The sequence below is a fragment of the Macaca fascicularis genome, chromosome 1 (genome assembly GCF_037993035.2).
Source record: "Macaca fascicularis isolate 582-1 chromosome 1, T2T-MFA8v1.1".
NCBI classification, from domain to species: domain Eukaryota; kingdom Metazoa; phylum Chordata; class Mammalia; order Primates; family Cercopithecidae; genus Macaca; species Macaca fascicularis.
The window spans coordinates 189977733-189990702 of record NC_088375.1 but is presented as its reverse complement, the minus strand read 5'-3'; the positions used below and the strand labels follow the sequence as shown (position 1 = coordinate 189990702).

General features: G+C 51.4%; 1 protein-coding gene across 4 annotated transcripts in view; it reads left to right on the top strand.

Annotated features, from left to right (window-relative positions):
* The window catches only part of KIF2C (kinesin family member 2C), a 28178-nt gene extending 16870 nt beyond the window's left edge, over positions 1–11308 (top strand). For 3 of the 4 annotated variants that reach the window (XM_045372374.3, XM_005543574.5, XM_045372363.3), the window contains 11 exons: positions 714–804; positions 1065–1128; positions 1206–1297; positions 2342–2484; positions 3723–3927; positions 4035–4145; positions 5354–5421; positions 5785–5890; positions 5983–6096; positions 10389–10512; positions 10661–11308. In XM_045372374.3, coding sequence (XP_045228309.1) covers positions 714–804; positions 1065–1128; positions 1206–1297; positions 2342–2484; positions 3723–3927; positions 4035–4145; positions 5354–5421; positions 5785–5890; positions 5983–6096; positions 10389–10512; positions 10661–10743 — 1201 coding nt within the window. In that variant the 3' untranslated portion in view covers positions 10744–11308. The remainder of the gene's footprint in view (positions 1–713; positions 805–1064; positions 1129–1205; positions 1298–2341; positions 2485–3722; positions 3928–4034; positions 4146–5353; positions 5422–5784; positions 5891–5982; positions 6097–10388; positions 10513–10660) is intronic. The other variant, XM_045372369.3, reaches the window with a different exon arrangement.
* Positions 11309–12970: the final 1662 nt, after the last annotated feature.

Below are 12970 nucleotides of genomic sequence, written 5' to 3'. Positions count from 1 at the left end.
CGCCCGGCCCCGGATCTGCCCTTTCTAATACAGCACCCAGTACCCTCATAGGGATATTTATTTTATTTTATTTTTATTTATTTATTTTTTGAGACGGGGTCTCAGTCAGTCTGTCACCCAGGCTGGAGTGCAGTGGTGAGATCTCAGCTCATTGCAACCCCCGCCTCCCGGGTTTAAGCAATTCTCCTGCCCCAGCCTCCCAAGTAGCTGGGATTACAGGCATGTATCACCACACCTGGCTAATTTTTTGTATTTTTAGTACAGACAGTTTCACCATGTTGGTCAGGCTGGTCTCAAACTCCTGAGCTCAGGTGATCCACACACTTCAGCCTCTCAAAGTTCTGGGATTACAGGCGTGAGCCACCATGCCCAGCCAGTAGTGTCTCTTCTGCTGGAAGTTGGATGCTGAGCTTAGGCTTTCATCCTGTGTCTCCAGGGTCAGAGGAAAGATTAGATGACTTAGAGTATGGGCCATCAGCTTGCTCCTGGGTAGTCAGCCCAGGGATCCCCCAACCCCCATCCCACTGCCAGTTTGCTAAGAGTATTTAGATTTGTAAGTGGGGTTGGGGTCAGGTGGGATCACTGAGGCAAGAGAGGAGTGCTATTCTTAGAAGGAGGAATCGACCCTGAGAACTCTGCAGTGGAAGGGTGGCAGGACATGTTCCAAGGAGCACATTTTGGGAACAGATACAAATACTCTACTCCTCTTCTAGGTTCACAGCAAGGCCACTGGTACAGACAATCTTCGAAGGTGGAAAAGCAACTTGTTTTGCATACGGCCAGACAGGAAGTGGCAAGACACATGTGAGTATTGAGGCCTGGCAGGGAAAGAGCCTTTCCATTGTGCATCCCTGGCTCCCTATAAAAGGAGACCATGAGTTTCTTAAGAAAGGCCCCTTGTTGCAGATGCCCCATCACCAGATGGCCTTGCCATGTCAGACACAGGGAGGGGCTTTAGGTCCAGCCTTCTGGCTTTGTTGTGGCCCACTGTGGTGATGGGCCAGTAGTGCTCTGCCCTAGGCCAACGGCCGTTTTCCATGGTCATCTACCCCTTCCCTTTGCAGACTATGGGCGGAGACCTCTCTGGGAAAGCCCAGAATGCATCCAAAGGGATTTACGCCATGGCCTGTAAGTACTGTGTACTGCTGCTTCAGGGTTGGGTACCAAAAGGCATGTTGTTTGCTTAGCAAGGTTCTCTCCCTCAGCCCGGGACGTCTTCCTCCTGAAGAATCAACCCTGCTACCGGAAATTGGGCTTGGAAGTCTATGTGACATTCTTCGAGATCTACAATGGGAAGGTAGCTGGTGGGAAGCCCCTTGTTTACACTGTTGGGACCCAGCACATTTTAAAACCTTGAAGTTGGCTAGAAGTTGAAGCCAAAAACCTATTAGCTGTCAAGCCACTGATGGGCCACTCTGCCCTGGCATGCACGTGTAGGGGGTTTCATCTGATGGTGAGATGGCACCTAAGTTCAACAAATATGGCAAGAATACTCCTCAGGGCCCCCTCTCAGGTGCCAGGTTTGCCTGTGTGTGTCCTGACCTCCCTCAGCCTATTTCCTTCATCCCTTCTTCCCTGATTGTGCACATTCAGTCTCATATTCATTCTTTCCCTTCCCGCACCTCCATATATCTCTTTCCACCCCTCTCTGTATGCACTGTGTGCTTCTACAGAGTTGCTTTCCCTAGAGTGGGATCTAGATAATAAAATAGCTAATGTTTATCATTAATAAGATATTAGGGACTGGGCGTGGTGACTCATGCCTATAATCCCAGCACTTGGGGAGGCTGTGGCAGGCAAGTCACCTGAGGTCAGGAGTTCGAGACCAGCCCGGCTAACATGGTGAAACCCCATCTCTACTAAAAACACACAACAAATTAGCTGGGCATGGTTGTGGGCACCTGTAATCCCAGCTACTCAGGAAGCTGAGGCAGGAGAATCACTTGAACCCAGGAGGCAGAGCTTGTGCCATTGCACTCCAGCCTGGGCAACAAGAGCTAAACTCCGTCTCAAAATAATAATAAGATATTAGGATTAGGAGCTATGTGCTATTCTAAGTGCTATCTGTCTCGGCTTTACAGATGAGATGCAAGGCTAGAGTGGTTATTAACTTGCCCAGGCTCACACAGCTAGTAAGGTACCAGAGTCACAGTAAACTGAGGCAGTTTGGCTCAGATCCCAAGTATATTGCCCTCTGCTAGGCTGACATCCATTATCTCATGTTCTCTGCCTTTCCTGCTGCTGGCTTTTGTCTGAGCTGGGCAGGCTCTGTAGGAGGGAGCAGTCGGGTAGGGTCCCTGGTGCCCAGTGGCCTTAGCCTCATTCCCCCTGCCTGGCACAGCTGTTTGACCTGCTCAACAAGAAGGCCAAGCTGCGCGTGCTGGAGGACGGCAAGCAACAGGTGCAAGTGGTGGGGCTGCAGGAGCACCTGGTTAACTCTGCTGATGACGTCATTAAGATGATCGACATGGGCAGCGCCTGCAGGTCAGAGTCCTGGTGCGGGGGAAGGAGCGACCTTCTCATGTCTGGTTCATGAGTAAAGTCTAACTCTGAGCACATTTCTATTTACACAGAGTGCTGCTTTGCCCAGTTTGGTAAGGGCTGCGAAGGCCTCTGCTTAATAGGGTCTCTATAAGACATATGAGGGCCGGGCGCGGTGGCTCAAGCCTGTAATCCCAGCACTTTGGGAGGCCGAGACGGGCGGATCACGAGGTCAGGAGATCGAGACCATCCTGGCTAACACGGGGAAACCCCGTCTCTACTAAAAAATACAAAAAACTAGCCGGGCGAGGCGGCGGGCGCCTGTAGTCCCAGCTACTAGGGAGGCTGAGGCAGGAGAATGGCTTGAACCCGGGAGGCGGAGCTTGCAGTGAGCTGAGATCTGGCCACTGCACTCCAGCCTGGGCGAGAGCGACACTCCGTCTCAAAAAAAAAGACATATGACCCCAGGGCCAGAGGCTAATCAGAACCAAGTCAGGTCGGGTACAGTGGCTCACACCTATAATCTCAGCAGTTTGGGAAAACAAAGCAAGAGGATCACTTCAGGCCAGGAGTTCGAGGTTGCAGTGAGCTATGATCGCACCACTGCACTCCAGTCTGCATGGCAGAGCAAGACTCTCTCAAAAAAATTAAAAAAACAAGTCAAAGTGTTACCCCAAAGTCATGCTTCCTGGCTTCTCTGGGTTCCTCTTTGCTCTTCCCTCCCTTTGTGGTGGAAGTCAGGAGCTCTGGGTCTGTTCTGGGCTGGAAGTAATGGGTTCATACCCCCTCTGCACAGAAGTAGGGGAGCACTTTTCCACTAGGGCTGTGGATATTGGTACAGTGGAGCGCTAGGCAGCTATGGAGGCCCAGGGAGGGGGCTGCCCTCTACAGGGTCCTCAAGTTCTGGCAGGTGGTTCATGACAGCTTCCCCGTTCCTTGTGGGCCCTTTGTAGCAGAGGCAATTTATCCTTCCCCATGTCCTTCTAGGGCTCCAGGTCTGGCAAAGGACTGGATTCCCTAGTCCAGAATCCAGTACTAATTTGGCTGCCAGGAAAATGTATTAGGTCCAGAGCTGGAGGGAGAATTGCTACCCAGGGAGGGCAAGATGGAAGCCTGGGACAGGAAGACACAGGATTTCTTCGCCTCCTAATCTGTGTCCTTCCCTTCCTAGAGAACGTCTGTGGACTTGGGTGCCTTGGGGGCTGGTGACCACAGAATCTCATAACCTTTCTTTACCACAGAACCTCTGGGCAGACATTTGCCAACTCCAATTCCTCCCGCTCCCACGCCTGCTTCCAGATTCTTCTTCGAGCTAAAGGGAGAATGCATGGCAAGTTCTCTTTGGTAGATCTGGCAGGGAATGAGCGAGGTGCAGACACTTCCAGTGCTGACCGGCAGACCCGCATGGAGGGCGCAGAAATCAACAAGAGTCTCTTAGCCCTGAAGGTAGTGGGGCAGTTAGAGCTGGTTGGCCGGGAGAGCTGCTGGGAAGGGATGGGGAGGGGTCAGTGCAAGGAAAGAAGGGACCTCAGTTGTTCCTGCTGCCCCCACAGGAGTGCATCAGGGCCCTGGGACAGAACAAGGCTCACACCCCGTTCCGTGAGAGCAAGCTGACACAGGTGCTGAGGGACTCCTTCATTGGGGAGAACTCTAGGACTTGCATGGTGAGTAGGGTCACTTTGAAGGTGATGGTGCAAGAGGAGACAGAGTTGCCTTCCACAGACAGTCCTGTCCCTGGGCTGGAAGCTCAGCACTGCCAGCTGCCTGCATTTCCAGGCTCTACTGTGACTACTGAGATTCCAGATCCTGCTTTAATGCACCAGCCTCCTCGTGGCCTAACCAAGCGGGGAGGAAGGGATCTATTCCCTTTAAGATGTGTAGATGCAGCTCTTGCTTTGGGAGAGGTCATTCCTCCATTACCGGATGAAAAAGGGGTTCCAGAATTCAGAAGATGGGCCTTTGGGTCAGCAGGAAAGGGAAGTCCTTGTTTCTTCCATGGCTTCCCTCAGGTTCATTGGCTCCCAGCCTAGAAAATAGAAATAGCCTGGATCATAAAGCTGTGTTCTTGAATGACTTCCTCTTCCCTGTTTTATCCCCAAGCCCTTGTATGTGAGATCTGCCATCCTTCCCCTCAAGAGAATATTCTCCCCTACCCTTTGGGTAGGGGCCTTTTTCATAAGGAAGGTAGGATTTTCTGACTAAGCTCTAAACCCTGTACCTAAGGCATTATCCCTTGGCCTAAGGGAACTGAAGTTTCCAGCAGAAGCCACAGAGCTTTAAGATGGGACCTTGGGCTGGGCGCGGTGGCTCACGCCTGTAATCCCAGCACTTTGGGAGGCGGAGGTGGGTGGATCACAAGGTCAGGAGATTGAGACCATCCTGGCTAATGTGGTGAAACCCCATCTCTACTAAAAAATACAAAAATTAGCCGGGTGTGGTGGCAGGCACCTGTAGTCCCAGCTACTCAGGAGGCTGAGGGAGGAGAATGGCATGAACCCGGAAGGCGGAGCTTGCGGTGAGCCAAGATCGCACCACTGCACTCTTGTCTAGGCAACAGAGTGAGACTCCGTCTCAAAAAAAAGAAAAGAAAAGATAGGACCTCGGTAGGAAGACTGTCTCAGTAAAGGAATAATGAAGCGAAAGATAATTAGATGTGTCTTTGAAAGTAGGAAACCAAAGTCTGAGGCATCTTAATTTGCAATGCCCATGGGGCAAGTGGCCTAGCACAGCACAGTGCTAAATGAGTCCTCCCATCAATACCATGTGGGTCTCCGAAGCTTGAAGAAACTCCAAGTGGAGGCCCCTCGGGGGCAGGCTATCTAGCATCCTCACTGTGCCTCTCAGCCTTTAATCACCCATCCCTCTTTTGCAGATTGCCACGATCTCACCGGGCATAAGCTCCTGTGAATATACTTTAAACACACTGAGATATGCAGACAGGTACTAGTACCTACAGCTAGGTGGGATGGGGAACAGGACTGGGCAAGGGAAGGGCAGTGATGAGAGGGGAGGAGGCTCTGGGGCCTCGGGGCCTACTGTATAGTCCTCTGTGACTCTGAACCTGGGACTTGGGAGTTCAGCCATAAAGCTAGGTCTGTCCCAGTCCTCTCTGGGCCCTGCTGGGGAGTCAGCAAGGTGAGGGGCTTTTCCAGTCCAGCTTTAGTTGACTCTCTCCTGGCTGAAGGCAAGGTTGCCATTCCATTCCCTTGGAGCCTCAAGCCTCGAAGCCTGGATGGTACCGCGCTTCTGTGGTGAGTACCAAGGGGGCTGCTGTGGGGATCTGAGACCTCCTTGTTTCCTCAGGGTCAAGGAGCTGAGCCCCCACAGTGGGCCCAGTGGAGAGCAGTTGATTCAAATGGAAACAGAAGAGATGGAAGCCTGCTCTAACGGGGCGCTGATTCCAGGCAATGTAAGGACCAGGATGGGGCCAAGCAAGACAGAAGTGTGGCCTGCTGAGGTGGCAACTGATCACACAATTGTCTTTCTTTTTGGCCCTCTCAGTTATCCAAGGAAGAGGAGGAACTGTCTTCCCAGATGTCCAGCTTTAACGAAGCCATGACTCAGATCAGGGAGCTGGAGGAGAGGGCTGTGGAAGAGCTCAAGGAGATCATACAGGTAGGCAGCTGGCCCTGGCCAGAGAACTGGATGCATCACGGCCCTCAGTGTGTTCCGTACCATTCCCAGAACATGACCTGGGTCTTGTTCCCACAGGTGTTCACATTGGGGTAGCAAGAAGCAGCCCTCTACACCAGCACTCTTTAATGCTTTGCCTATTAACCCAGCTGTTCTTCTAATTATCACAACCCCTTCTGCAGGTTGGCACACGTAGGCTTTCTGACATCACACTAACCAGAGCCAGTCTCTCCTCCATGCTCCTGATAGAGGATTTGAAGGGTGATCCATATGCAGGGATCTTCTCTTGTTTTTTTGGTGAATGTTGCAACTCTTGTGCTGGATCCAAGGGCCAAAAAACATGAAGTATAGGTAATAGGCCCTAAGGGTGTGACTTGAGATCAATCCTATCTCTTCCATTAACAAGCTGATTTCCTTATGAAAGTCATTTAGCCTCACTGGGCCTCAGTTTTTGCATCTCTGAAATGGTCAAGGTAGGATGGTTGTATTTGAGGGTTCCGTAATATGCTTATAAAGCATCAGCACAGTACCCAGTGTGTGGCCAGGGTTTAGTAAGTGGTAGGTGCCCCTGCTACTGTAATCCCTACTGTGGAAGAGGAAGTGACCAGGAGGCAGGAATTTACGTCCTAATGGTGGGGCGCTCAGGATTGCAGAGCAGGAAGGAAGAACTTGGGGCAGGTGTAACTGAGGAGGGACTGTGAAGAGTAAGTGCTCAGGCCTGTCCTCCCCTTCCTGGAGTGCTCAGGGGTACAGAGTTTTGTAAGCACATGGCACTTTCAGGATGAATGAGAGGCTCACTGTGGTCAAAGCAAAAGGAATGAACAGGTGATGGAGGGTAATTAAGGCTGTGGACAGGTCAGCAGGGATCTGATGCTAAAGAGCCTTCTAGATGGTCACAGGCCTGGACTGCATCATGAGGACAGTGGAAGCCTTTGGAGGGTGTTAAGCAGAGTGGTGACATGGGCATGTCAGAGCTTTAGATATATCATATGGTCACCATGTGGAGCCTGGTTTGGGAGCTTGGGAAAAGCAAAAGTAGAGGCAGTTAGGAGATTGTTGGAAAGGGTTCAAGAAAAACTAGTGCCAGCCAGACACGGTGGCTCATGCTTGTAATCCCAACACCTTGGGAGGCCGAGGTAGGTGGATCATGAGGTCAGGAGTTTGAGACCAGCCCGGCCAACATGGCGAAACCCCGTGTCTACTAAAAATACAAAAAACTAGCCAAGTGTGGTGGCGGGTGCCTGTAATCCCAGCTGCTTGGGAGGCTGAGGCAGGAGAATTACTGGAACCCGGGAGGCGAAGGTTGCAGTGAGCCGAGATCGCACCACTGCACTCTAGCCTGGGTGACAGAGCAAGACTCCATCTCGGGGGAAAAAAAAAAAGAGAGAAACTAGTGCCTATACCAAGCTGTGTCCGTGTTCATGGGATTGGAATGAGGGCATGAGATTCACGAACCATTTAGATATACAAGCATCAAAATCTTAAAAGGTACCCCCCAAAATATGTACTCTCTCTATATATATGCTTTTGTTTTTGAGAGAATCTCACTCTGTCACCCAGACTGGAGTTTAGTGGTGCAATCTTGGCTCACTGCAGCCTCCGCCTCCTGGGTTCAAGCAATTCTCCTGCCTCAGCCTCCTGAGTACCTGGGATTACAGGTGCTTGCCACCATGCCCGTCTAATTTTTCGTATTTTTTTTTTTTTTGAGACGGAGTCCCGCTCTGTCGCCCAGGCTGGAGTGCAGTGGCCGGATCTCAGCTCACTGCAAGCTCCGCCTCCCGGGTTCATGCCATTCTCCTGCCTCAGCCTCCCGAGTAGCTGGGACTACAGGCGCCCGCCACCTCGCCCAGCTAATTTTTTGTATTTTTTAGTAGAGACGGGGTTTCACCGTGTTAGCCAGCATGGTCTCGATCTCCTGACCTCGTGATCCGCCCATCTCGGCCTCCCAAAGTGCTGGGATTACAGGCTTGAGCCACCGCGCCCGGCCTTTTTTTTTTTTTGAGACAGAGTCTCACTCTGTCCCCCAGGCTGGAGTGCAGTGGTGGGATCTCAGCTCGCTGCAAGCTCTGCCTCTCGGGTTCACGCCATTCTCCTGCCTCAGCCTCCCGAGTAGCTGGGACTACAAGCGCCCGCCACCTCACCTGGCTAGTTTTTTGTATTTTTTAGTAGAGACGGGGTTTCACTGTGTTAGCCAGGATGGTCTCGATCTCCTGACCTCGTGATCTGCCCGTCTCGGCCTCCCAAAGTGCTGGGATTACAGGCTTGAGCCACCGCGCCCGGCCATTTTTTGTATTTTTAGTAGAGATGGGGTTTTATCATGTTGGCCAGGCTGGTCTTGAGCTCCTGACTTCAAGTGATCCGCCTGCCTCAGCCTCCCAAAGTGCTGGGATTACGAGTGTGAGCCACCATGCTCAGCCTATTATCTGGTTGTTTTATGTTTGCTTGTTTTGGGGTTGAGGGTGGAATGCAATGGCACGATCACGGCTCACCGCAACCTCCGCCTCCCAGGTTCAAACAATTCTCCTGCCTCAGCCTCCCAAGTAACTGGAGTTACAGGCATGTGCCACCACGCCCAGCTAATTTTGTATTTTTAGTAGAGACAGGGTTTCTCCATGTTGGTCGGACTGGTCTCGAACTCCAACCTCAGGTGATCCACCCGCCTCGACCTCCCAAAGTGCTGGGATTACAGGCGTGAGCCACTGCGCCCGGCTGTATATTTATTATTTTAAAAGAATCAGGTGATCAGGTAGGCAATCACCTGAGGTCAAGTGTTCGAGACCAGCCTGGCCAACATGGTGAAACCCCGTCTCTACTAAAAATACAAAAATTAGCCAGGCGTGGTGGCAGGTGCCTGTAATCCCAGCTACTTGGGAGGCTAAGGCAGAAGAATCACTTGAGCCCAGGAGGCGAAGGTTGTAGTGAGCCGAGATGGTGCCACTGCACTCCGGCCTGGGCGATAGAGCAAGATTGTCTCAAAAATAAAATAATCATTTGGCCAGGTGAAGTGGGTCATGCCTGTAATCTCAACACTTTGGGAGGTCAAGGAAGGAAGATCACTTGAGCCCAGGAGTTCGAGACCAGCCTGGGCAACATGGCCCCATCTCTACAAAAAATAAAAATAAATAAATATCCCAAAGGTGGTGTGAGCAGCAAAAATTGTAATAAAAAGAACCATTTAGGGAGCAGAATTGGGGAAGATTTGGTGACAAGTAGGGTGAAAGAATAAAGTCACTCAGACTGGGCATGGTGGCTTACGCCTGTAATCCCAGCACTTTGGGAGGCTGAGGCAGGTGGATCACAAGGTCAGGAGATCAAGACCATCCTGGCCAACATGGTGAAACCCCATCTCTACTAAAAAATAAAATTAGCTGGGCGTGGTGGCACGCACCTGTAGTCCCAGCTACTTGGGAGGCTGAGGCAGGGGAATCGCTTGAACCCGGGAGGCGGAGGTTGCAATGAGCCGAGATCGCGCCACTGCACTCCAGCCTGACGACAGAGCAAGACTCTGTCTCAAAGAAAAAAGAAAATTAGCTGGATGTGGTGGCGTGCACCTGTAGTCCCAGCTAGTCGGGAGACTGAGATAGGAGAATCGCTTAAACTTGGGAGGCGGAAGTTGCAGTGAGCCAGGATTGCACGCCACTTCACTCCAGCCTAGGTGACAAAGTGAGACTCCATCTCAAAAAAAATAAAAATAAAATCACTCAAATTTCTAGCTTGGGCATCAGGACCAATGATGTTATTCGTTTGATATAAGAGATGGGGATAAGCTTGGGGTAGGAGGCCAGGAATGGTTCCTCAGGCCTGTAATCCCAGCACTTTGGGAGGCTGAGGCTGGTGGATCACCTAAGGTCGGGAGTTCGAGACCAGCCTGGCCAACATGGAGAAACCCTGTTTCTACTAAAAATACAAAATTAGCCAGGCGTGGTGGCACATGCCTGTAATCCCAGCTACTTGGGAGGCTGAGGCAGGAGAATCCCTTAAACTCGGGGAGTGGAGGTTGTGGTGATCCGAGATCGCACCATGGCACTCCAGCCTGGGCAACAAGAGTGAAACTCCGTCTCAAAAAAAAAAAAAGAAAAGAAGAAAGAAGCTTGGGTTAGGAAGAGGGTGAATTCAAGCTAAAGATTTCCTTGGGAAGAGGGTGCACAGGCAGGGTGTGGGTCATGGACCAGAGGTAAGGCATCTTGCTCAGTTGTCTGCATTGCAGTTGTTAGGACCCCAGGAATGATTTGCTAAATGGTTAGTGAACTGACAAGGTCCTCCCTGTGTTGTAGCAAGGACCAGATTGGCTTGAGCTCTCTGAGATGACTGAGCAGCCGGACTATGACCTAGAGACCTTTGTGAACAAAGCGGAATTTGCTCTGGCCCAGCAAGCCAAGCATTTCTCGGCCCTGCGAGGTGGGTATGGCTGGATGGGGTGCAGGTGGACGATGGTGGCCTCTGCTGGCTCTTGGGCAGCTGCAAGTGATAGCAGCTCTGCCTTGAGTGAATGGGGGCTCCTCAGACTCTCACTAACCCCATATGTACCACTACCCCTTTCTTCCAGATGTCATCAAGGCCTTGCGCCTGGCCATGCAGCTGGAAGAGCAGGCTAGCAGACAAATAAGTAGCAAGAAACGGCCCCAGTGATGACTGCAAATAAAGATCTGTTTGCTTTGACACCCAGCCTCTTCCCTGGCCCTCCCCAGAGAATTTTGGGCACCTGGTGGGTCTAGGCAGGGTCTGAGCTGGGACAGGTTCTGGTAAACGCCACATATGGGGGCATCTGGGCCCAAGGCAGCTGGGGAGGGGTCCGAGTGACATGGAACACTCCTTTTCTTTTCCTCGGTTGTCGCCCTCGTGGGAGGAAGGAGCTCTTAGTTACCCTTTTGTGTTGCCCTTCTTCCCATCAAGGAGAATGTTCTCAGCATAGAGCTTTCTCCACAGCATCCTGCCTGTGTGGACTGGCTGCTAATGGAGAGCTCCCTGGGGTTGTCCTGGCTCTGGGGAGAGAGAGGGAGCCTTTAGTCCAGCTATCTGCTGGCTCTAAACCTTCTACACCTTTGGTCCGAGCACTGAATGTCTTGTACTTCAAAAAAATGTTTCTGAGATGACTTTCTACCTTACTGTCTTCCTAGAGATCCAAGAGGATCCCTACTGTTTTCCGTTTTATGTGTTTATACATTGTATGTAACAATAAAGAGAAAAAAATAAATTAGCTGTTTAAGTGTGTGGAAAGGGCCTGGGATATGTCTGAGCCTTCTGGGACTAAGGACATGACTGTACCTTTGGCCTCTCGGTAGTACTAATTCTGTACTTCCAGGAGGCCATATCCACGCCTACAATTCCAATGACAAGCTGAAGACTCCTGTGACTTGTTTGATGTCTATGAGATGCTTACTAGGCCTGGGAACAGGAACTCTAAGTAGAAGGAAGATGGCTGCCAGGCGTGGTGGCCCACGCCTATAATCCCAGCACTTTGGAAGGCTAAGGCGGGCAGATCTCGAGGTAAGGAGTTCGAGACCAGCCTGGCCAACGTGGTGAAACCCCATCTCTACTAAAAATACAAAAATTAGCCGGGCATAGTGCATGGTGGCACGCACCTATAGTTCTAGCTATTCTGGAGGCTGAGGCAGGAGAATTGCTTGAACCTGGGAGGTGGAGGTTGCAGTGACCCAAGACTGTGCCACAGCACTCCAGCCTAGATGACAGAGCAAGACTCTGTCTCAAAAAAAAAAAAGAGGCCGGGCGCGGTGGCTCAAGCCTGTAATCCCAGCACTTTGGGAGGCCGAGACGGGCGGATCACGAGGTCAGGAGATCGAGACCATCCTGGCTAACACGATGAAACCCCGTCTCTACTAAAAAAAATACAAAAAACTAGCCGGGCGAGGTGGCGGGCGCCTGTAGTCCCAGCTACTCGGGAGGCTGAGGCAGGAGAATGGCGTAAACCCGGGAGGTGGAGCTTGCAGTGAGCTGAGATCCGGCCACTGCACTCCAGCCTGGGCGACAGAGCAGACTCCGTCTCAAAAAAAAAAAAAAAAAAAAAAAAAAAGAAAGCCGGGCATGGTGGCTCACACCTGTAATCCTAGCACATTGGGAGGCCGAGGCGGGCGGATCACCTGAGGTCAGGAGTTTGTGACCAACATGGTGAAACCCCATCTCTACTAAAAATCCAAAAAATTAGCCAGGCGTGGTGGCAGGCACCTGTAATCCCAGCTACTCAGGAGGCTGAGGCAGGAGAATCGCTTGAACCCGGGAGGCGGAGGTTGCAGTAAGTTGAGATTGTGCCATCGCACTCCAGCCTGGGGAACAAGAGCAAGACTTGTCTCAAAAAACAGAAACAAAAAAGCCGGGCTCGGTGGCTCATGCCTGTAATCCCAGCACTTTGGGAGACTGAGGTGGGCAGATCACCTGACATCAGGAGTTCAAGACCAGCCTGACCAACATGGAGAAACCCTGTCTCTACTAAAAATACAAAATTAGCTGGCCGTGGTGACACATACCTGTAATCCCAGGAGGCGGAGGTTGTGGTGAGCGAAGATCACGCCATTGCACTCCAGCTCAGGCAACAAGAGCAAAACTCCAACTCAAAAAAAAAAAAAAAGAAAAAGAAGGCACCCTATTATAGTCAGCCCAGGGCCTGTTAGATTCTGTGGGGTTGAGGCAAGGAGTCTCCCTGACTGAGGGCTCCCTAAACACATTTGGTTGTAAGGTTCCTAGCCTTAAACCTTTTAGTGATGCCTCATTACCATTCATACAAAGGCTGAATAAAGCACTTAACCTGCTGGTCAGGGAAGGATCCAAAGGGAAACACCAATTTGGTCTTGAAGAAAAAGTCTGCCCAGTGGACTGAGGGCCCAGTCACAGGGCATGAACA